Source organism: Lissotriton vulgaris, chromosome 10 (assembly GCF_964263255.1).
Source record: "Lissotriton vulgaris chromosome 10, aLisVul1.2, whole genome shotgun sequence".
In the NCBI taxonomy this organism is placed as follows: Eukaryota; Metazoa; Chordata; class Amphibia; order Caudata; family Salamandridae; genus Lissotriton; species Lissotriton vulgaris.
This window is the reverse complement of record NC_141698.1, coordinates 39,669,827-39,692,744: the sequence shown is the minus strand read 5'-3', so window position 1 is coordinate 39,692,744 and position 22,918 is coordinate 39,669,827. Positions and strand designations below refer to the sequence as shown.

The 22,918-nt window shown below is 46.0% G+C and overlaps 1 protein-coding gene across 1 annotated transcript in view; it reads left to right on the top strand.

Moving 5' to 3' along the window:
• Positions 1-5,871, top strand: part of LOC147684477 (anterior gradient protein 2 homolog) — a 50,635-nt gene extending 44,764 nt beyond the window's left edge. Inside the window, exon 8 of the mRNA XM_086942353.1 lies at positions 5,611-5,871. Within this exon, the coding sequence (XP_086798479.1) occupies positions 5,611-5,660 (50 nt within the window). The 3' untranslated portion in view covers positions 5,661-5,871. The remainder of the gene's footprint in view (positions 1-5,610) is intronic.
• The last annotated feature ends 17,047 nt before the right edge of the window (positions 5,872-22,918 follow it).

Below are 22,918 nucleotides of genomic sequence, written 5' to 3'. Positions count from 1 at the left end.
ATTGTAATTAATGTAAGCTCCGGGAACCTGGAACTGTAGGTAAAGCTGGTACTGAAGAGAAAATGAGTTTCTTGAAATAGGGAATCTAAGGGGAAACCCATGGTTGCAATTAAAATATAGTTGCATAAAGTATTGTGGTGTAAAGTCTAATCAAGGCATGCTCTATTGGCATCCAGTTCCGATGGATGGGGTCATGTCTAGTCAAGCAGTGTATAATGTTTGGCATGGTTACTCGTGCTCTATGATCTAATGGTCTCGCAAGTGTCTAGGTAAACAGTTTGAAACATTTGGGGGCACACTTACAAGAACTTAACGACTCCGTAGCATCAAATGTATTGATGTTACAGCAGCTTTATTTGGTATCACCGTATTTACAAATTGCCGCTGACTCCCGTTAGTGGCAATTTTCCAGCAGAAACGTGAATTTTGAAGATCGCCACTTTTGTTAGAGGGACTTAACAAAAATGAGATGCAAGGTAGGCGTTCCCATGAACAAACTGCAGCTAAACACACAACACGGAATTTACAAGGAAATCCCAGTATTTCAATAAACCCTAAAAACTGCCACAAAGTCCAATTAAAGGCAGTTTTTTAGGCCAGAAAATAGCTTGTCTTAAAATTGGTGCAAACACTTGTACCCACATATACGATGTCTGATTGCTGGCCTGCACAGCAAGAAATATTGCTGAGCTGCCCTGCGCCAAAGCAAAAGGTCAGGAATGGGCATTATCAATAAGAGAAGGCGCATTCCTGGGCCACATTCATGAAAAGTGTTGCATCACTGTGATAAAATAGCGATTGGACACTTTCACTGCACCCTCCTTGCGACACCATGACTCCGCCGTATTTACTGTATGATGCTCCATGTCACAATCAATGACAGATACGTCTGGAAACTTGATGCATCTGTCAGTGCTAAAGTCACACATTGGTGCAGTTGTGTGGCAAGCATGACGTGACTCCAGCAATGCATGATGCCAGCCTATCCCTATGACACTGCGTTACCCTTATGCCTGTCGTGAGGCTGGCATAAAAATTAGATGCAGTGGCGTCCTAGAATTGTCACTCCTACGAGGCTTTGTTGCATGGGAACATACACCCTTCATACATCATACCTGATGCAGGTATAATGTGGCACAGTGCTTTGCATGGTCACGCATATGCCTAGATGCGTCACTTTGTAAATACGGTGCAACGAGTTGCAATATTCACACTTCCAGTAGGTCAAAAAAATGATGCACTGGTGGCGTTAAACTGTCGGAAGGGGCTAATGAATAAGCCCCACTGTATCTTTCCCCTATGTTGACACACAATGGCTGCCATGCGCTAACATAGGCACCCTTGTGTCATGGTGTAAGGGTGACTGTGTTGCAGAGTTGATTGGTGTTGTGCAAGAAGGAACACTTACCTGCATAAAACCTACCAATCCAGGGTATTTCTCTTTCTCTGTGTGCTGCAGAATGCTGCACACATAGAAAAAGTTAAAAAAGAGGAGAAATGAAAATGTTTATTTTTGTAGCGTCTCCCTAATGTCACCATTGTGGCGGTATTAGATTCTGATGCATACCGAAAGTTTCCAGTTTCTCGTAAGCCTGGGAAAGCTTCAGATTCCATTGGTTTAGTGTGGGAAGGCCCAAAGCAACAGCCATAGAAAGCTTCTTTCACACTGTTTAAGGCGTGAAAGGGGCACATATTATTAAGTCCATGAAAAGCCGCGTAAAGTGGCTTTGCATGGCCTCGTAAACATGCTGTGGCACCTTGTGCAACCAGGACGTCAAACACCTGATGTCAAGGCGTTGCAAGAGGGCCTCTAGGGCCTCATAAATGAGGCCCTTGGATAAAAGAAGAACTACCATAGTTCATCCTTGGCAAGGTCAACAGCACCATGGACCTTTTGCCATTACAGCTTGGAGCATCAAGGAGACCACCACCACTGCCCCTGACATGCCATGCATCGCTCACATGAACAACTGCTCCATTCACTTTGGATGACAACTGTACCTGATCCCCTTTAAATGCTGACTTCTGTACACCGGAACTTCAGCAAAAACAGAAAGCTAGAGACCAGAAACCGCAGAAAACCAGAGACCCTCCGGAGCTGTCTGTTACTGTGGAAAAAGGAGAGAAGCACAGTCAGTCAACATCAAATCTGCACTCTGAGGAGTCAAATCCGGGAGTTGCACAGACTGCACCGGGTGAGCACATCGCATTGGATCCCACGTCGCTGCCGGAGCGTTCAGGTGAAGTGTGTGGATTTTGTCCCTGAGTGCGATTGCACATCATCACTGCTGCAAGCAGCGCCTTCCCCCTCTCTTGAATAAACTAGTGCAGATTTGGGTTGGCTTGTAGTTGTGGCGGGGACACCTGCTCCCTGTCCGCAGCACTTGGAGACCAGTAGATTGCAGCCAGGTCCAGACCTGTTCAATGATTTGCGTGTCAACATCTGAGATCACTCGCAGCCTTTACGGGTAGAGGAGGGAATATTTTATACCCAACTATCAGAGGCATCGCTTAACCACTTCAGACAAGCCCCTCTGCCTCTGCATCACAATGACGTAGATGAAAATAACTGTGGCGTTATCCACTTTCACCTCCTCCAGCTGGCATAGCCCCCTCAGGACAGCAACACGATCTCTTTAGGAGGTGGAAGAGAAAGCGTCTAGGACCTGTCCCCGGCAGTGGGTGGCTCACCAGCAATCAATGTACTAGCTCCACAGCAAAGAATGTGGAGAGTGCACCTGTTGGCAGTAGGTCTCGGAACCATGTCTCAGTATATGCCACTTCATCAGCCTCTTCAGCTCCCTCAGGCAGACCCAACACCCTCATGTTGTTATGATGGGAGTGGCCCTCCCCATCCTCAGCAGTTCTTGCCAGTGACTTCACATGTGCCATTAGCGGCTGCACCTCCAATGCTGTGCTGATGGTACTCGGGGGACTTTGGCCAGTTCTTGCTCAATGTCATGTACCTTGTAAGTCGGATTGTGATAATCTGTGCGCTCCTGGATGAAGTTGACTGTGATTTTGTCTATGCGGTCCTCAAAGTAAGTGCCCGTTTGTTCGAGGGAGGTACCCACTGTGAGTACAGAGTGTAGTTTGGAGTCCAGGCTGTCCACTGTCACTCAACCCGGTGGCCAGAGATCACCAGCCACTGGATTCACTGGCATGAAGGGGCGGTCAAAGGTCGACGCTGCCCCCGTCTGCAGGCAGGCCATTGTTGTGCCAGACGTCCCAGCACTATGTATGACATGTGGTGCAGTGCAGTGTGGCCAGCCAACCCTCTCCTCCAGTCAGGTGTATACTAGCCAGGAATCTCCGTTAGGGCAGCACCAATGGAAATCTCCCATACACGTAAGAGCTCACTATCAGGGGGTGAGGAAAGGCAGCACCACATGGTTGCCTCCTCCCATATAACCGTGGTGACCCGGTTCCGTGTTCCCCAGTGCCCCAGTGAGTGACGGCAGATCAAGCTGTGTGCCAGAGGGCCTGGGCCTAAAATGACCCCATGCCCCTGGCACCTGCCCCACCAATGTAAATGTAAATGTAAATGTATTGCGACTTATATAGCACACGTGTCACCCGAAGGCATCAAGGCGCTTGCCTTGGGAACCCGTCCTGGCTTTTTCCCTGTGAGATAACCCCTACCGGGCATCCCCAAGGTGAAAGCCAGGCATCCCGCAGTGGGTGGGCCGCCGTAGTGGAGATTAAGCAAGCTATTGCCCAGAGTTGCAGCGTAGGACCCCATGATTAGAGTAGGCACTGAGGCGAGAATTATTTAGTCCGTGGACATTTTTGGGCTCAGGACCCTGCCGCATCGGGAATTGAACCCTGGTCCCAGGTCAGACCTCTGCATCAGGGTCTGCCGCTCTAATCAGTGAGCCACACTCCTCCAGCCGATATCAGCCACTAGAGTCAGTTAGTGGAGTCCCTCACCAGTCTTGTGCAGTGCCCTCGGTGATACAGGTCAGACGCCACTCAGGGATTGCTCAGGGCACGGTATACGCCACCCACAGGCGCTAGGCCGGGGCCCGACTCGACTCCCAGGCCTCCTCCGCTATGCGTTCTACCATATCCTCACCTGGACATCAACGCAGGTGCTCAATCCACTGCACTCTTTCTGAATCTGTGACAAAGCCAGCAGAAGGCTCAGTCAGGTGGGATTTCACAAGCCTGGGTACAGCAGTCGTCTCCAAGTCTGCTAGGGAAACTCCCAATGCAGGTGATGCAACAGGGCCCCTTAGGTGTGAAGTTGCAGTGCTCTTGCCACACAAGTTCGATGCAGCTCAGGCGTCTCACCCTCCACAGCGTATGGGCCGTGCCAAATCCTCCAGGCTGTGATGCTGAGAGGCACAGCCCACCATTGGCAATATCCTCCATGCAACCGGGTATAGCATGTTTTGCAATTCAGCCCTCCGTAAGTCGGTGCAGAGGAGCGCCTCTACCCATCACAGTTTCAAGGGGTGCCAGGCAATCTTCTTACACAGGTCAGCAAAAGGTCTCCATGCGACCTGCCACACTTCGACACCTGGTAAGGGCAATCGCCGATGCCTCAATGTCTACCGCCACAGCCAACAGGCTTGGGCCCGACATGGCCTGCCTCCACCCTCAGACTGCAGCGACTCCACCTCAGCGCTGCCTCCCACTCTGGGTTCAGACACAGGCTCAGTGAGGCGTCTGAGTCCCAGAGACTGTCCACCCTTCCAGGCATCGTCTGCCATGGTTTCGCTAGGATGGCACAGGGCAAAGTGCTGCATCATTGTTTTTCCCTGGGGATGTGCCTCTTTTCATAAATGAGGCCCTGATTCTGCATGTTATCTTCCCCTGGGAGTCTGGCAGGTCATCCTGGCTTTTGGGGTTTTTTGCTGGCATTGCTCACCAGTGCTGAACTTGGCCCTGGCTGCTCCATTCAGCATTCCATTTTTTTCTCCTTTTTTTGCATTAGAGGTGTACTTACATGCTATTTTTGCCTCCAGAGGCTGAAGTTTTTTTGCAGCTCATTGGCCTGTCGTCACTTTTCTCCTGCTAACATCAACAGTTTTATTGCCTTGATGCTAGTGTTAGTGGCAGTTTTCACAGCGGCTAGCTGATACTATCGACATGTAGCGACGTATTGAACATACATCGATAACAGGACGATAGTTTTCGGTGAAAGACAGTGTTAATAAAATTGCCGCTAACGCAAAATCTGGTTAGCGCCAATTCTTGTAAATATACCCCTAGGTTTAATCATCTGGCCCTTAATTTGGATGGGGCCAGTAGCTCCTAATAACTAATACTAATACTTCATTGGGATTAGAAGGGCCATGGATTAATTTAGGACCCATTTTACCTCCCAGTTACTCACCTTCTCCAACCAGGTGAAAACTCTGGGAGGACAGTGGGAAAATGAAAAAATTACCGGGTGAATAGGGTGTTGTATTTGAAACTCTGGAGGGAAACAAGAGGGAGAAATACCCACAATTTCATGGGCCATTCATAATTAGGGCTTTCACACATGAGGTCTGATTGATTGTTTGATTCATTAACTGAGTGTTGGGCTTGCTATGCACTGTGGATAAATTATTTGTTTTTTACCAATTCTCAGTATACTTTATTTCTTTTGTATTCTTTCAGTCATCAGCAACATGCGCAAGGCTCTGATTGTTCTGAAGGCAGAGCTTTAACCTCAGGCAAGAGTCCCACATTGTGGGTACCACTGTTCCCGGAGACAACTCACTGTACAAAGGCTGTCCCTCCTGTTTACATTATTTGGCTGGTTACGGGTATTTTGTTATTATCCCCTGTTCAGAGCTGCTGGAGGATTGAATGCATGCTTGGTTGGTTGCAAAGCGAATGGGTAGGCGTCTTCATAAATAAAGAATTTCTCTCAATAAATGTGTCTTCAAGATTCTTCATGCCAATTATCCCTGTTAAGTATGATTATCTTTCAGGCTCAATCATCAGGAGGTGCAACAACAAAGTCCTAGAAAAACACACATCATCATTAGAAAAAGACAATTTTCTTTCCATGAATCATTCAAAAGGCATTCTCTGCTATGATGTGACACCTTATTCACAATGTTTAGGTGCAGCAATTTATTTGCCAAATGAAGGATGTATGACATGCTCTGTGCACTGGAACATTCCTTAATATTTCTCACCCCACAGTGCTATTTCATCTAAAGGTATCAAATCAAACAAATGTCTGCCAAAGTGTATCAACAGGGACATCACAACACATAAAAATTGTTCTGAACACCTCAGTAATAATGTTTTGAATACCATAGTAAATGTGCACTTCTCACAATGATTTTGCTCACTTTTTGGCTCTTGTTAGGCTGTTTTAAAATTACTATAGACTGCATCACGGCCACACATGGTGTTGCAAGGGTTCTGCACATACGCAGAGCTATGCGCAGGAAAACATGACCTTGTTGTATAGGGGTTGTACCTTCCTACCACTTTGGTACCTAAAATCCCAAAACCAACTAGCTATAGTGTCTCATTCGTTCTCCTACATAATCACGACGCTGCAAATGATTAGACAACACAGAACAAAACACTCCCGACTCTCTCAGGAATTGCGGTAGCAAGACATACCCTTTCGCTCACTCACTCGTACTTGTCCACAATAAGAATTGACAGGGTCACGGTTATAGTTCAAAACCTTTATTTTAACTATCGTGCTCTATAATGCAGCATCTGAGCCACTACCAGCACCGAAATGCATAAACGTTAAAACAGTTAGCATTGTTATAATTCCCTAGAATATAAAGGGGGATGTCATCATATAGAGACAGTGGAAAAAGGACTATAAGGCCTAAGCACCCTCCCATTGGTGAGGTGATGTTTATTATATAAAGGAAGATCTCTGGGCTTTGTCAGCAGACCCCATACCTTAGTACCTAGATGGAAGTTTTATATCATAGGAACAGCATAGCTCTCCTCCCTGGAAAGGTCACCTCCAAGTGTGTGAATGAACAACTTGCATCCCAGTAATATCAAAGCACGTGTTTCCAGCAGCGCAGCTGTGTTTAGCATGTTTTGTCTAGGTGCTAGGGACTGACCAGAACAGGTGAACAAGGGGCATTGTTTATCGACCTTGCACATTGTGCTCAGACTAAACTCCAGGAACTAGGAGAGAACGCAAAAGGCAGACAGTTCTCATGTGAAAGGCATAAACAGAGTCTTGCAAAATAAAGTCACGCAGTAACGTGTGCAAATGCAGCATCATGGCAGCAGAGCTCATGCTACCTTAGCAATGTCGACAATGACCATAATGGCCATATGACAATAGTGAAAGCTTGCTCAATGCATTCAACATCTTTACTGTAAAGAAATGTGTTGTGGTTTTTTCTAACCATCCCTAACCCATTCTTCTAGAGTGGCACGTCCATGCTCACCGTATCTGCTTAATTTACCCCCCTGAAGTACTCAAATCCTCCGCTGCTTCAGTTCTATACTCTTACTCACAGAGGTGGCATCCTACATTCTTTCCTTTTAATATTCCATGCACCTCAGCAAGATTGTCACATAATTTCAATTAATTAGACCATTCCATGATGGCTGCATTTTTCTATAATTCTTCTGCTCTGCATAGCCGTGGCAGTGGAAGTAGGGGTGTGGCAGTAGCTGCAGCACCCCGTTGATTCTGTTACACATTACTACAAAACGTTCTTTTTCTGAATTGGGCAAAATTAGGCATTGGGCAGCTCTAAAGCAAGATCGTGACATCCGTTTTTGCTGCTGGGAGCGTTAACTGTGTTTCTCCGCAGCAATGTATTCTGATTTGATCAGCACAAGCTGAAACTTTATTTAATGTCAAATGTATATTAAACGAAACCAATCATGGGGCAAGTAGAAATGTCAGATTGTTTTGGGATCATAATTCTGTTTTATCGTGTGATTGCTTCATCAGTGCTCCTTTAAGTCACACACAATTTTCATAGAAATGTATATTTAGGTTAAAAAAGCAGTAGTTGTCAAAACAGAGTAAAAAAAAAAAATATGGGTCAGCCCGAGCCCTCTCACAGCCTTCGGGTCACATTCATGCCAACGTTTTACAACAGGAAAGAGTGAGATTTTTGAAAAACAAATTGGGGGAATGTTTGAAACAGAGACAATCTCAGACAACTAAAAGAAAGCCATTCATGACTTACAAAATTGGGAGTCCCCTCTGGGTCGGTTGTCATGTATGCAATCAGTAGCTGTTTTCTTCCTTTCTTCTGTCTACAGTTTTTCAAAGGGACAATAAAAGCGGGTGAAACCCCCTCCCGGGTGCAGTGATGAACAGCACATTCAACTAATGACTTTGCAATATAGAGAGACAGGGTTAACAGACACTCTACAACATTTGGTACAATCTGAGTTTGGCCTCTCTTGACCACAGTGGCAGAGAAAGCATTGTTGAGACTGTAGTGTAGTTCCTATATTCCCAATAGGCTCTGCGCATTGGAATAACATAAACGATAGTTTAGACGTAGGACTGAGGTCGACACGGTCTCTATTGAATATGTTAGACTTAATTGTGTGTGCCCGCTAGCTCAGATGTCACTAGAAACTTTCTCGAGTAAACAAGAAGGTGTTTAGCTTTCCTGAATAGACAAGAAGGGATTAGCTTCTGACAACCATATCACATGACAACTTTGTTCCCACTGCAATAAGGAATATATCTCCAGAGTCGCGGAAACAATAGATAGCTATTTCACTCAGTCAATCGTGTATGCTTAGTTTCATCAGAGATGCAGAGAAATAGAGAGACGGGCGTTTTCAATAAAAGGGTTATTTATTGAGCAGTCTTGTTTCTCATGCAAGATAAACGAGTTGCCACAATTGCAATACTTGTCATAAAGTAAAGTGCGTACAGTAAAAGGAGTATTATGAAATAATACTGTAAAAGCATTTATATGGTTTCTAAGCCATAAGATACTTAAAATGGATAAAATACATACAATGATAAAATAATGACCAAACGTACTCAACTGGTGTTTCTAAGATACGCCTACCCCAGTGTACCTAACCTAAGCCTAGTACAGGGAAGGAGTAGATGAGTTACAGTTTTTGCCAAGAATCTGAATCAAGAATTCTCTATGGGTCTAATCAGCTCTGTACCTTGGGTGTACAATGAAGGAGGTCTTGTATCTCTCTCGCAGGACTCGATCTCCCAGTAACCCGCGAGGGTATCAGGGAAACACTGGAGATGAATTTCTCGGCAGGAAAAAAGACAGCGTCTCTCTCAGTGCCTCAGCAGGGAGGGTCGGCTTCCTTCGGCATTCGCATCAGCAGGGCGTCGGGCAAGTAGATAGCCGATCTGCTCCAAACCACCTTGTGTTGCTTAAGGCAGATGTTGGTATATTTATACCTGGAAGGTGCCGAGTTCGACGTAAGGTTGGACATAAGACGTCACTAAGAACTGGCAGTTCTTTCAGGACTCTCAGGAGTTCTAGAAAAAAATCAAAACAGAAGCAGGGGAAATTCCCGGGCTGCTGGAGGCTTGGTTTGTTTAAGAACGTGTTGTACTTTCTAGGAGTCTATGGGAGTAGCCTTGCCGTATTTGGACTGCATTGGCTATGACTTAATATGGATATGATTCTTATGCCTTTATAAGGATATGATTTGTTATAACCACTCAAGGGCATAAATCGGGAATATCTAATTAGGGTCCTAGATACATTCACAACAAGACTTGCATTTAAACAGGCCAAAAAGGATGAGAAAGCAAGCCATTGGCATTGATGCTGAAGCATACCACAAAAAGCAGAGGAATTTGCATACATGCCAACATTTTAGAAGAGGTAAGTGGGAGATAAAAAAAATAAAAATTGGGAGAACGTATTCCCCCTATTGACTTTGATTGAAACATTGTAAATTTCAAGCAGGAAACAGCCAAAAAGAAGCAATTTGTGGCCTAAAAATCAGGAGGCTCCTCCCTGAATTGGGTCTGGTGGCATTGATAGATTTGGTATGTTTTACAGGAAACTATTGTGCATGCCAACATTTTAGAATAATTAAGTGGGAGAGTATATACAATAAATCGGTGGGATGTATTTCCCCCACTGACGTTTATTAAATCAAAGGCAAATTCAGGTGGGAGACAGCTACAAAAAAGCAATTTTTGCCCTAAAAAATCAGGAGTATCCCATGTGAATCCGGTCTGTTGGCAAGTATGAACTGAATATCTCTTAAACTACTGAAACCGACCGTTCACTTGAGGACACCTTCATCAAACACTTGGTCCTCCCTCACTTATGAGAAGTGGTGGCAGACATTACAGAAGAATAAATAAAGGTGGTTATTAGGTCTTTGCCATCTGAAGAAGCTCAGAATGAGGATGGGGTTGCAGCTGAATTCTACAAGATAAATGCAAATATGCTAACCCTGGTTCAAAGTAAACCTTCAAAGAACAAGAAGAAATGCTGGAGTTATCTCATCATTCAATACAGCTGTAGTCTCCCTGCTACTGAAGTCAGACAAGAACCACCAAGAGTGCAGTCTTTACAGGCTGATGGCTTTCATTAATGCTGACCTTAAGGTCATGGTGATAAGGTGGGTACATCGACTCACAAAATCGGGGTGCTCTTAATTGATAGAATGTATATGGGCTTTGTAACAGAGCTTTTATATACTCAGTATTACATTTATATGTAATCAGCCTAGGTCCTCCTAGCTGCTCTGCCAGAGTGAGAGATAGTAACGGAATGTTGGTGTGACTGTGATGGGTGGAATGCCTGGGTGCCTGTGTGGATGAGGGGTGACAGCGGAAATGGGCTGAGCAGCTAGGCAGGCTGCTCCTGGTGGGGCTGGTACATGGCTAGTACCTGACTAGAGCTGGCTGGACTATGATTAATACTACCTTGACATGGAACCAATAAAGAAGACTTGAAATATACAACATGGCGACCAGTGTCTCTATGGGCAGGGTACAACAAGAGCACTCTTTAGGCCACTACTTTGGACTAATCTCCCATTTTTTCTGGCAAGTATAATACTATACTGGCAGTGTTGTTGGATGCGTAGAAGGCGTTCCAAAAAGTTGGATGGTCTTATATGATCAACAAACTGAAAGCATGGGCTTCAAGAATAAACTTCTTGAAGATATTCAATGTGTCTACCAGTCACCTACAGCTGCAGTGACTTGTAATGGATTCCGCTCAGAATATTGAAACATCAGTAAGAGGCATGCATTAAGAGTGCCCTCTTCCGCCCCTTCTCTTTCTGCTGTTAGTTGTGTGGCTTGCCATTAAAATGCGATCCTCCAAACAAGTATCAGGTATGCAACCAGCAACTGGAGAGTTGAATCTACTGTATGCGCACAATATCCTACTTGTACGACACAGCACTACCTTGAGTGTTAGAATCTGTATCACAGTTTTGCAAATTCTCTGGGTACAAAATAAATAAGAAAATAGTGAGGCAATAACACCTAATTTCTACATCAAATTGTGTTCCTTAGCAGACCTTCTATTTAAGTGGTTCTTAAATATGATCAGGTAACTAGGAATATACATTGGCAGAGACATGAAGGCAACAACCCTCAGAAATACTTCTACTAGATGAGACGAAACAGATTTTAGGCTATGGTCTAGCTTTAGACAATGACTCTGGGGTAGAGTCCCAATGGTAAAAGAAAATAGTACATAGCATCAAGTATATATTTGGTTTATTGTCACTTCCCTTCCCCCAAACACATTTTACAGCTCATTGAAAAACCGATCCAAGATTATATCTGGGGATAGCACACAGCCTGAATAAAATGTCTAAACTACAGACAGCAGCAACTTCTGGAGTTCTCTAATTGCTTAACATGGACCTCTGCTACAAAACACATCACCTGGCACATCTAGGCCAGGGGCATATTTACAAGGAGCTAGCGCTGCCACAATGTCATGTTTTGTTATGCAGCAAAGGCACAATCAGTTCTCCACAGTGCTCCATATTTACAAATAGATGTATTGGGCCCTATGGATCAGTTTTTAGAGGCTTGTGTCACATATCTGTGCCAGGTGTAATGTATGCAGGGTAAGTGTTCCCACATTAAAAGCCACATAGAACTGGCGCAGTAAAATGTACAACTTTTCATTGCATAGCTCTGCGACTTAACAGCGTCAAAATTTGTACACCTTCTCTAACAAGGCATAAGGATTGATTCAAGGCTATTAACATGGGACTTGTCCCTGTGTTCTGACGCATTGCTGGAGTCGCGTCAGTATTAGTACCACTGCAGCAATCTGTCACTTTAGCACCAAAATATGCATCAGATTTCAGACCCATCCGTGAATCTTTGCACCATGGAGTACCGTATTGTAAATACAGTGCATCCATGGCATCATTACGACATTCGCACCAGGCACAGAATTCTGACGCATTGATGCCTTTATGTCAGTCCTTGTAAGTATGCCCCCTATGTTATATTTTCTAATTAGAACCGAATGTAGTGAATGAGGTAAGACTACAGGAACATATGATGGATCAAGAGTGGGGTCCGGGAATGAAATATAAGAGTACAACTTCCTCAAGAGACCCCAAAAATCAAAACAGAGGAAGTCTAGACTCAACCCATAGACCATTGAAAGTGAATTGCTTCTTACGCACTTTAACTCAGGTCTGTAATAAAACTGCATTGAGAGTTGCAAAGTGCAAGCTGCTTTGAGAAGAATGGTCAAGCAAAGGAATTGAACAACTGCACCACGTACTTATGGGAGGAAGGATTAAGTGATTCGAAACACTACAAGAATAAATCAACCTGGAAAACAAAATTGAATGGAGGTACATCTAATTCAACTGAATAAACTCACCATTTTCCCCAGTGCACTCAAATCCCAATATATATTCACTTAAAGATGGAGTCACTTCAAAGAAGCCATGTCAGGACTTTGTAACATCTTCATTTAGGAACTCATTTTTTAGCCATTGCAGCAGTATTTTAAGGAAAGATGAGAGGTTAAGCTCTGAGACTGAGTGTTCTAAATTGCTTATAAATCACAACCATGTATTATGAAGAAGATGGGAATTCTGTTATTTTAAGCTGTTAAATAACTGTCAGTACCCCCCCCCCCAGAAACTGAGACAAACCAGTCTGATCCATAACTCAGACTGCTTGGGATGTAGGTATCATGTAGTTGACATTATACACACGTTGTGGTCCTGCAAATCCCTCCAAAAGTTAGCAAAATCTATTAATACGCAGAGATTTGTTCCGGTGAATTTCTCTCCCACATTGATCCTTCTGCATTATATACTGGAGGTGCTGGGATGGATGAAACAAACAAGCATTTACAATGCAATGGTTTAGCCTTTGGACAAGTTAGAGCTATTGGCATTGCTCATGACATTTCTTTTTTTTTTTTGTTTACTTATAAATGAATGGCATTGTTATTTACATTGCCAACAGCTCTCTCAGCCCACACAGCTCGCTCAGCTCTCACAGCCCACACATCCCACACAGCCCACACAGCTCTCACAGCTCTCACAGCCCACACAGCTCTCACAGCCCACACAGCTCTCACAGCCCACACAGCTCCCACAGCCCACACAGCTCTCACAGCCCGCACAGCCCTCACAGCCCACACAGCTCTCACAGCCCACACAGCCCACACAGCTCTCACAGCCTACACAGCTCTCACAGCCCACACAGCTCTCACAGCCCACACAGCTCTCACAGCCCACACAGCCCACACAGCTCTCAGAGCCCACACAGCTCTCACAGCCCACACAGCTCTCACAGCCCACACAGCTCTCACAGCCCACACAGCCCTCACAGCCCACACAGCTCTCACAGCCCACACAGCTCTAACAGCCCACACAGCTCTCACAGCCCACACAGCTCTCACAGCCCACACATCTCTCACAGCCTACACAGCTCTCACAGCCCACACAGCTCTCACAGCCCACACAGCTCTCACAGCTCTCACAGCCCACACAGCTCTCACAGCCCACACAGCTCTCACAGCCCACACAGCTCTCACAGCCCACACAGCTCTCTCAGCCCACACAGCTCTCACAGCTCTCACAGCCCACACTGCTCTCAGAGCCCACACAGCTCTCACAGTCCACACAGCTCTCAGCCCACACAGCTCTCACAGCCCACACAGCTCTCACAGCCCACAATGCAGCAATCACATAACACTACACATGCCTTCACAACACACCAATTAAAGAAAACTCACAATTTAAGACGGTTTGTATTGTTCACAAGTCATTCCATGGAAACAACACTGGATATTTAACTTAAGTCTCCATCAACCACAAACCAACAAGGTACCAATGATTAACAATTAAAAGAGGGTTGTTGTCCTGGGCAAATCCAGTGGGTAAAGCTCATTCCTGTGCCAGAAACCAATACCTGAATGGTTTGGAGGACTGAATAAAGGGTCACAGTTGTGCCTGATTTAGCAGGAACAAGTTCCATACCCTATGTCAACGAGCTGTGCCAGGTGAAGTAGACGGAGTGATTAGAACTGTACCAAATAAGGGTAGAGGGACTGGGGAGTAGCTCTGCACAGATGCTTTTACTGCTGTGTGGTGACAATCGAGTGTCAGTTTTAAGGTGAGAAAGACCCACACACGGTGTCAGAGGTCAGTGCTTTGTTGTATGCGAGATCAACGGCCACAGTTGTACCTGTGGTTGTATCTGGTATGACATGAGTAATTAACGTGCGTGCAGAAAAGAGCAATGTTATGTCGGAGTATTGTGGCTACATGCTGTGCAACTGTGATAAGGAGAGCTGTGCCCAGAGTTAAATTAGGGGTGTGTGGCTTTACGCAATATTGAGTAAGAGGTGTAGAGCTGCAAATCGTGCCTGGCTGCAGTCACTGCAATCGTGCCCAGGTGGATGACTGCTGAATCCTGAGGGGGTCCTGGTGGAAGTGGGTGCCAGTGGGGAGTGAGCGGTGATTTTGGGAAGGGTCACAACTGTAACTGGTGTGACAGATGTGAGGGTCACAACACAGTGTATGGTGGCAGTGGCCTAAGGAGATGATGTACTCAATGTTATTGAAGGGATTAGGACTGTGTGCTCAATGCTGTAAACAGGTCATGGCTGCCCTTGGAGTGAGGGGTGGGTGGTAACTAATGCAGGGGGCAGTGCCCGGTGTCGGGGGGGCAGGCCCGAAAGAGAGACCGCCTCTGGCCAAGGCATATCAAGGGGTTGCTCACCTCAGACACTTCTTCCTCGTCACTCCCGGAGCCCCCACATCCTCCCGGGGATAGCACAGCAGCCGCCAGCTTAAAGTCAGCCGGTCATTCCCAGCGTCACCGAAGAGCCTGGGAGCAGCAGACCCTTGGGCGGGCATAGGAGACCGCGGGATTACGGAATCTATCTCATCTTCGAAGCCGTCGGGCAGCAGCTCGGACCAGGCCTGTGTCATGTCCGCCGCTGCTCCCGCGCTGCCAGAAGCCCTAAGTGCGGTGCAAGTCCCGGGTAAAGCACCGTGGGAGCAGAGCAAGCCTTCCAGCAGGAACTGCCCTCACCTAGCATGACGCACGCAAGCCCCGCCCAGCAGCCACTTCCCATTCCATGATTAGTGTGCGCAGAGATTTTCAGTACGCTCTTAGGCCAGGGCAACTGTCACTCATAAAGACGTCCGGGACAGCCATGAGATGCTTGAGGTGGGTCCCAAAACATAGGTTGAGCCATTGAAAGAATGATTATGTAAATGAACATTTAAACGATAAATCTTAACAAGCACCTACGAGGACACGGACAGCGGGGGGGGGGGAAAGCACACGGACAGCGGGATGGGGGCGGGGGGCGGGGAGGCACACGGAGGGGGGCGGGAATGGACAGCGCATCTGACCCGAGCTCCAGAAACAAATCACTTTCAGTGAAAGAGGAGGGAACGGGAAAAAAACGAAACTCCGCCCATGGAAAAAATCTCTGGAACGCCCCCGAATCTGGTCCGGCCTTGACGGACAGATCTCTGTTCCAATGGCTAGCCTCCATTTATGGAGCTAGCCAATGGAACAGAGGGCGGGACTAAGAGTACACTGTAAGAGACATAAGATTTCTCTGGGGGTGGAGCTAAAGCTCCGTGCCCAGGCGAAACATAAAAAGACAGGCTGACACTGCATTAGCAGTGGTCGAAATGTACACTACTCTTCTCGTCTCAAACTACCCTAAATTAATCAGGAACTATACCTCAGATGGCGAGCTTTCCCAAATTCTAACGTCACTCTTTTTCAATTTTCACCTGATGATATCAAGACTAAAATCACATTTTGGATTAGTAATATATGACACAAACATGGAAACAACATGGTTCCACAGAATGACTGATATGGATGTCTCTGAGGTAAAGATTTCTCAAGTAGATTTGTTTTTATTTGTTTTCTAATTTTTCTAGTTTCTCATTGCCAATGCCCCATTTTCTCAAACTTCTTTTTTGAAAACCTAATAAACTCAGTAATAAAATATAATGCCTTTCTATAGTGCATTTCTAAACATTGAGGGGCATATATCAAGCACGGTGTTAACATTATTGTCATTTTAGCTTCAGAAAACTGCCACTAAAGCTTGATAATATGCCCTGGAGAATTCCAATAGAAGCCCATGTTGACACCAGAACTTGGGCTTCTATTGGAATTCTCCAGGACATATTATCAAGCCCATTATCGCCGCTTTAGCGGCAGTTTCCTGCCGCTAAAACGGCGATAATGTTAACGCTGTTTTGTTGATAATATGCCCCTCAGTGACTTTCCCAGTTCCACAAATAATATCACCTCCGGTAATGTCAGATAAGGATCAACAGTAATACCTTACAGCTTAACCTACAGTGAGAAATGTGAAAGTTAGCTCCTCTCATGTTATTCATAACTAAGGTAACAAATTGACCCCCAGCCAATCAGAAACCCCTCAGTTTGGTAGTCGAAAGGTGACTTCTATATGGCTGAAATCACTGCCACATCTTCAGTGCATTTCATTCCGGAAGTATACCTTATAGAGATTGCCACATAGGGTTCTTAGAAGCACATATATAATTTGCTGCTCTGGAGAAATGATGCTGCTGTTGCATTGGCAGTCCTTAAAGTATTGGATTATTTCTAGAGATTCTCCTCAGAAGTATCTGTAATTCCATTGGAAATGTAACCAATATATTTGGAAAGTGCTAAAGCAGGAATAATTAAAATATGGTGCCACCTGCTAGAAGTGCCAATGCACCTAGTGAAAATGTGTGTTGCTTCATTATAAAAAACGGGATCTGCACCAGCTTGGCAGGCTGGTGCACTGTTTTGTTTTGTTTTTAGCAAGCATATGCAACAATTATATATAGAAATAAAATGCAGCCACCTAAACGTGGCTTCCACATGTTTGTAATAAAAAATTAAATAGAAAATAAGGGTGGGCAGAACTTGTGAGTAGTTTTACTTCACGGAATTCTGCAGTTTCACCAATTAGCAGAAATTATGCAGCTCGTGCTGCCCGCGCTTCAATTTAGCGCTAGTAGCAAGAGCAGCCCTAGCAATCCGAGCGAATGGCACCATTGTTACACAAAAGTATGCAGCCATTTAAATTGATTTTGGTGCAGCTCAAGTGGAAAATCTACTAGAGTGTCAGCAAATTTACTTGATTGACAGCACTCTGACGACGGCATCCCGTGTAGGAAAATCGCGCCTGGGGATGCCACATCTCGCTTGTGCTTGCAAGCTCGTAATTTTTGAAGCCTCGCAGGAGAATAAGTCTGCCAAACGGCGATTGGCTGAATTTGGCCAGAAGTCTGCTCTAAAGAAGTAACCAAAATTCCACCAATTCCGTGGGCAGAACGAAACATTTTGCCCACCCCTAATTAAAAAAAAAATAACTTATGTACTGTTTTAGTAGTAATTTTTAAACATCAAGCTTTTTAGGTCTCGCCTAATGTTGCAGTGCGCATGCCCTGCTCGCTCTGCGAGGCATATTATATTAGGGTATGTTTTAGAAGGGGAGTGGAATCCCCGCCCATCTTTTTCATTGGATGGCATCATCCTCCATGGTAAACGCTGGCTTCCGATTGAAAATGAGGCTTCTTAGTCTCTCCTTGTTACCGCCCTGTCTCCTTTTGGGACCGCCCATCCGGACTGGATAGGTTACTTGCGGCGTTACACTCTCTCCTTCATTTGTTGGTGTAAGCACTTTGTTTTTTCATTAAAGTGAAATCGCGATGTAAACAAGCGTCTGCCTTTGTGCAATGGCGACAGCTTGTTTTAGTCTGTGAGCACTACTAATGACTTTCCCTTACTGCATGCACTACGTGTTTTGAATGTAAGCAATACAAAAGGGGGTGGACTACCCACTGGTTTGGGAGACAGATGAGCTAAAATACCTTGGTATCCGAATTACTAGACAAAAAGACACCTTGATCAGGGCTAACTACGGAACAGCCCTTGATAAAATAACGGATAATATTGCCAGGTGGATACGCCTCCCGCTCTCCATGGCGGGCCGCATCTCCCTCATTAAAATGGTAATATTACCCAAATTTTTATACTTGTTTACTAATATCCAGTATAGCCCAGGGCAACACTTCTTTCGCGCTCTGAGAGCTCAACTTACAAGGCTCATATGGGGAGGAAAGCAGGCCAGAATTAGCCTGGCTACACTGATGCTTCCGTACCATCAATGTGGATTTGAGGTCCCTTGCGCTCAGTGTCACTTTGCTCCCTACTGGTTCCACCGACCTCCGTATATGGCACACTTGGCGGTTGAAGATGGCTATATGAGACCTGAGATAAGCTCTGGGTATATCCATACAACTGTGCGGGAGAGAGAACGTGACCCATCCACTGTGGACTGTACGGTACTGGCGTGGAAATGCCTGGCCAGAGCCATGGGCGCGTTGTTCCTATACTCACCCCTCATGACGCTGACAAAAGACCCCCGTCTGCAAATCACCCGTGAGGAGATTGGGCGCAAGATGTTAACTAAGCTAGCATATCACACTTGGGGGTATCTGTATGTCCACGGCCAATTCCGCACAGCTAACCAATTCTTTGGGGAGCACACACCTACCATAATGGATACTTTCTTATACACTCGACTCCGCCAGAGCATGCGGGCCACCACCCCTGACTTCCCTGATGAGCTGGACACATTTGCACCCCTACACGCTTTCCTACAGAAAGATGCCCCGCGGCACGCCGAATCACTCCTTTACAAACAGGTACAGAATGCGAAGCTGCCTACTATGTTACGAGTGCGCACAGACTGGGACGGGGACCTCGGCGAGCCTCGGACAGACGAGCAATGGGAGACCAGCTGCACTCAGACAAACACAGTGACTGGCAATGTTTGACTACGCTTAGTTCATTTTAAGTTTTTACACCGTCTGTATTACACCCCGGCTAAGTTACATTGCTTTCACCTACGAGACAATGACCGTTGTTACCGCTGTGGGAGGGAGGGAGCGGATTTTTTTCACTTAGCCTGGACGTGCCCTGCGGTGGCCAGATACTGGACTGAGGTCTTTACAGGTTTATCTGCCATGCTGGGCGCAGCACTGGCACCGTGCCCGATGGTGGCACTGCTGGGCCTGGTGAATACCATCTCGACCACACACAAAAAATTCCTGGCGATGAGCCTACTCTTGGCCAAGCGCCAGGTGGCGTGCAGATGGGGTCTTGTTTGTGTTTGTATTTTAGAAACGGAAAAATGAAGTGATTTGCCCAGAATCACAGGGTGCTGCTCAGTTTCAAAATCCGCGGCTCTGGCGTGAGACATCCTACAATTTTATGCAAGAGAGCAGAATCTACTACAAAATAGACAGGGACTCTTTCCCCTTGGCTATGATTTCTGTCGCTCGCTTTCCATTTTTTTCTCCCATGCAATTCAATTCTGAGAATGCTTTATTGACAATGCCAGAGCGTTTGAAATTCACAAATAAGGGTATAGTCCGCATCCGATTTTAACAGCCCTTTGATGGTGCTTCAAACTGGAAGGTATTTCACCTCTTTGTGCCTCCCTTGAGTTATTATCAAGAAGTAGACTGCTTTGGATTTACGAAAGTGAAGGCTGGTGTCCCCGCTGTGCTTGTACTTGGACAGGATGTTGAGACGCCTTCCGGGCTGCCTGGCTTCTTGTTATTCACTCCCTCTCTCTCACACACTCTCTCTCTCTCTCTCTCTCTCTCTCTCTCTCTCTCTCTCTCACACACACACTCTCTCTCACACACACACTCTCTCTCTCACACACACACTCTCTCACACACACACACTCTCACTCTCTCACACACACACACTCTCTCTCTCACACACACACTCTCTCTCTCTCACACACACACTCTCTCTCTCTCACACACACACACTCTCTCTCACACACACACTCTCTCTCTCTCTCTCTCACACACACACACTCTCTCTCAGTCAGTCAGTCAGTCAAAATACTTTTATTCAATTTTTGGTAAAATCATAAAAAGACATACATTTCATACACATTAAAATACAGTGATACATTTACAAAAATGACTTCATATACATTGGTTTTTAAAAATGGTAAAAAACATTTACAAGAGTTTATGCTGTTACATTCAATAAAAACAATTGATGAGGAGATTTCTGCAAAAAGGCAAAGTGCCAAGCAAGGTATCAATGTGGGCCATGGGAGGTAAACAGTCATTAAATGCTGGCTAATGTATCGTGGCTGGATTTAATGCGTGATGCTGCTGCCAAGTAATTTCCCATGCAAAACATAGTGCGAATGTTGGTCATGGACAGAAGATAAAGAAGTGCCGGTCTGACTTGTGTGAAGCCAGCCTCCCTCAGAATTGGTAACAAATATTTATTACAGGGAACTGAAAATAATGAACAAAACATAACGAAGTGCATAGTGTCCTGGGTTGAAAAATTATCACAGAAACATGGGGGGGCTGACTCTGGTCTAGCCCAAAACTGATAATTACCCAAATGATAGTGGATCAAATTAAATTTAAATTTGGTCAAAAGAAATCTGTGAAAAGGTCTGGTAACAATGCTGAGGTAGGGTTCCATGGAAATGGAATTAGTTAATATATAATGAGACCTCACCGAGGGCTTCTGTAGTTCTTTTTCCTCGCTGGCTGATCTTGCCAAAGTCAGGAACTGCCTCTTGACTAAAGCTACGTCCATATTGCTGATGCGTGAGGGGAATTCAAAAAGTTCCGGTCTCCCCTCTTGGTCAAAGGACTTCCTCAAGTAATCCAGCCATGGGATCTTTTTATAATGATCTAAGGACATGACATCCTCCATAATTGAGTGATTCAGAGTCAACTCCTTATTGAGCCATGTCCTTAACCAAAAGATCAACGGGGCCAAGTTAAGCCTATCTGAAATATAATCCAAGCCCACCTCTGCATGGATAGAATATGTTGGGGAGGATGTAGGAACTGACAATAGGGAGCGTAGAAACCTATTCTCTGCCCTCTGTATGGGCTCTAGCTCTACATATCCCCAAATTGGGGCACCATAAATAGCAATGGGGATGCATTTAGTGCTATAGACTTTCAAAAGGGCCTCCATTGGCCTAGCCCCCAATCTTTTTGAAAAGGCCATAAGGGCCGGCGCTGACCTGGCCACAGATAGGCTTTTAGCCCTCACCTGGGGGCCCCACGATCCCCTCTCATCGAAGAGCACCCCCAGGTAGGGGAAAGTTGCCGTTCTAAAGACCCCATGACCCTTACAGCTAAAGGTTTTTTGCTTCCCTTTGTGCCTATGGGCTCCAACCACCATCGTGTGGGATTTGCCTGCATTGACCTTCATGTCCAAGTCGTTCATGAAGGCACCAAATGCGTGCAACAAGCTCTGCAGGCCATTGCCGGTGCGGGCTATGAGGACTGCGTCGTCCGCGTATAGGAGAGCAGGGATCTTAGCTTCTACTACACGCGGGACGTCCCCCTCTGCCTCCTCCAGGTAGCTCCCCAAACCGTTAATGTATATGGTGAACAGTAAGGGGGCTAATATGCAGCCCTGCCGTACCCCACGCATAGACCTAAAGGGGGGACTGCATCTTCCCTCCCTGGTGACCCTGACCATGACGGACAAATCCTGGTGAAGAGAGGCCATGAACCTAACTAGAGCCCCAACTATCCCAATCCTCAATAGGGTGTCCCACAACTTCGACCTGTTCACCAAGTCGAAGGCAGAGAAGAGATCCATAAACGCTAGGAATAAGGACCCCTCCTTGGCCAACGTATACTTGGCGATCAGGAGGTGCAGATTGGAGCACTGCTCCATTGTCCCCCTCTTCTCCCTAAACCCGTACTGGATGTTAACCAGCCCACCACAGTTCTCCATACTATCCCTCAATCTCTCTCTCATTCTCTCACACACACACACTCTCTCTCACACACACACTCTCTCTCACACACAGTACAGCCTTCTACCGCCACCACTCTACCACTCTCTCCATCAACACTCTACCACTCTTTGCACCACCACTCTATGCACCACCACTCTATGCGCCACCACCCTATCCACCACCACCCTATCCACCACTCTAGTGCCCACACTCTAGCGCCCACACTCTAGCGCCCACACTCTAGCACCATTACTCTACCTGCCCACCACTCTAACCTCCAACTCCACCCTCAAAATCCACCATCCAAATCCACCACCCAAGCACTACTACAACTTCCAAATACACCCTCCGACTACACCCTCTAACTCCACCATCCAACTACACCCTCCAACTCAACATTCCAAATCCACACTCCAACTCCTTCCTCCAACTACAAATCCACCCTCCAAAAACACCATCCAACTCCACCCTCCAACTCCAACATCCAAATACACCCTACAAATCCACCCTCCAACTACAACTCCAGCCTCCAAATCCACCCTCCAAAGCCACCCTCCAAACCCACCCACAAACTACAACTACAGACTCCAACTCCACCCTAAAAATCCAACTCCACCTTGCAACTCCACCATCCAACTCCAACCTCCAAATCCACCCTCCAACTCCACCCTCCAACTCCACCCTCCAACTCCACCCTCCAA